Source organism: Pediculus humanus, genomic scaffold (genome assembly GCF_000006295.1).
Source record: "Pediculus humanus corporis 1103172109017 genomic scaffold, whole genome shotgun sequence".
Lineage (NCBI taxonomy): Eukaryota > Metazoa > Arthropoda > Insecta > Psocodea > Pediculidae > Pediculus > Pediculus humanus.
Genome location: NW_002988394.1, coordinates 1 through 1,336, shown reverse-complemented (window position 1 = coordinate 1,336; position 1,336 = coordinate 1). Strand labels below are relative to the sequence as shown.

The 1,336-nt window shown below is 40.6% G+C and overlaps 2 protein-coding genes across 2 annotated transcripts; one reads left to right on the top strand and one right to left on the bottom strand.

Moving 5' to 3' along the window:
• Nucleotides 1-259: 259 nt before the first annotated feature.
• On the bottom strand, nt 260-801 carry Phum_PHUM621780 (uncharacterized protein; the record flags this gene model as incomplete). The annotated part of the gene is made up of 2 exons (XM_002433241.1): nt 260-471; nt 540-801. 2 exons carry the CDS (start codon nt 799-801, stop codon nt 260-262), a joined length of 474 nt encoding a protein of 157 aa, XP_002433286.1.
• Nucleotides 802-996: 195 nt separating this feature from the next.
• Phum_PHUM621770 (uncharacterized protein) lies at nt 997-1,336 on the top strand (the record flags this gene model as incomplete). The annotated part of the gene is made up of 2 exons (XM_002433240.1): nt 997-1,074; nt 1,193-1,336. Coding segments are annotated over 2 exons (222 nt in total), but the record flags the coding sequence as incomplete, so codon positions are not given.

Here is a 1,336-nt window from a genome sequence, read left to right as displayed (position 1 = left end):
TGCGGATTTTCAGAGAGTGCAGTCTTGATAAGGTCCACATCCGTCGTTACTGGGCGCCCTCTGCGATCTTCATCTTGCAAATCAAAATTCTCTAATTCTAAACGACTCCTCGTCGGTTCTCCAGTTCTGACCGTTTCCCTCTTTCGTAGTTGATCGAGTTGATTACAATATTTCTCAGCATTCATCGGTTCACCTCGAAGAAGGAGCTCGTAGTGCACTACATCTCTCCAGTCCGACCAAATGGATAAAAGAACTCTCTTCAGATGAATCCAGGCTTCGCAACAGTTGAAGATCTATTTTCCTTGGACGAAGTGCGTTTTCCTGACTCGTTTTGATGCCAAATCCAAGTTTCGTCTCCAGTGAGAAGTCTCTTTAGAAGAGTTGTTGAAGAAGCAAGTCGCACGCAGAGACGGGGTTCATATAGCCGGTCACAGTCCTTAGATGTGGAATCCAAACTTCGTACCGATTTGCCTATTCCATCTTGATTAAATGCTTATGCACCGTTGTCTTGAGAATGTTAGTTTCATCCGCTGTCCCACGTACACTATATTGCGAATTTTCAGCGAGTACAGTCTTGATAAGGTCCACATCCGTCGTTACTGGGCGCCCTCTGCGATCTTCATCTTGCAAATCAAAATTCCCGGCTCTAAACTTCTTTAACAAATTACGAACGGTCCTCCTAATGGTCGTAGTAACACTCCCGTAAACGGTGCGAATCTCGTCTGCAGTGTCCTTTTCACTATTGCCTTTTTTAAATCCGTGATGTATAACATGTCGCAAATTCTTCTTTTGGCTCTTCATATTCCAACGGGGTAGAAACAAATTTAAAAGTCTTTTTCACCAACCAAACTTATTTTGAAGAAGCTCCGAGACGATTGAAACCCATGTCATAAACGGCCAAGAGATAAGCGCCTGCAATTTAAATAAATACAACCATTCAAACTCATTTTTTCCTTTTCTTTTTTCAGAATAAGACCAGAAGACGTTGGATTCGATATGAACGGAAGTTCGGATTCCAACCGAACGGCTTCAAAAACTACATCGAACCAATCTGACTCCGATGGAGATCCTCTGGTTAGTATTATTATTCGAAATAAATTCAAATATCTTTACTATATAATTAATTCTTGCTCTTCGCTCCATTAAGCTAAATCGTATTAATAATAATATTAATAATAATTATTTTCTTCAGTTGAACATGCTCATGAGACTCCAAGAAGCGGCTAATTACACGAGAGGACCAATAAACGGCAATGAAAAAATCGAAAACAGACAAGGAAAACCCGAATCCATTCCGGAAATTATGGAAAATTCGAAAACGTCGGAATCCTGTTTT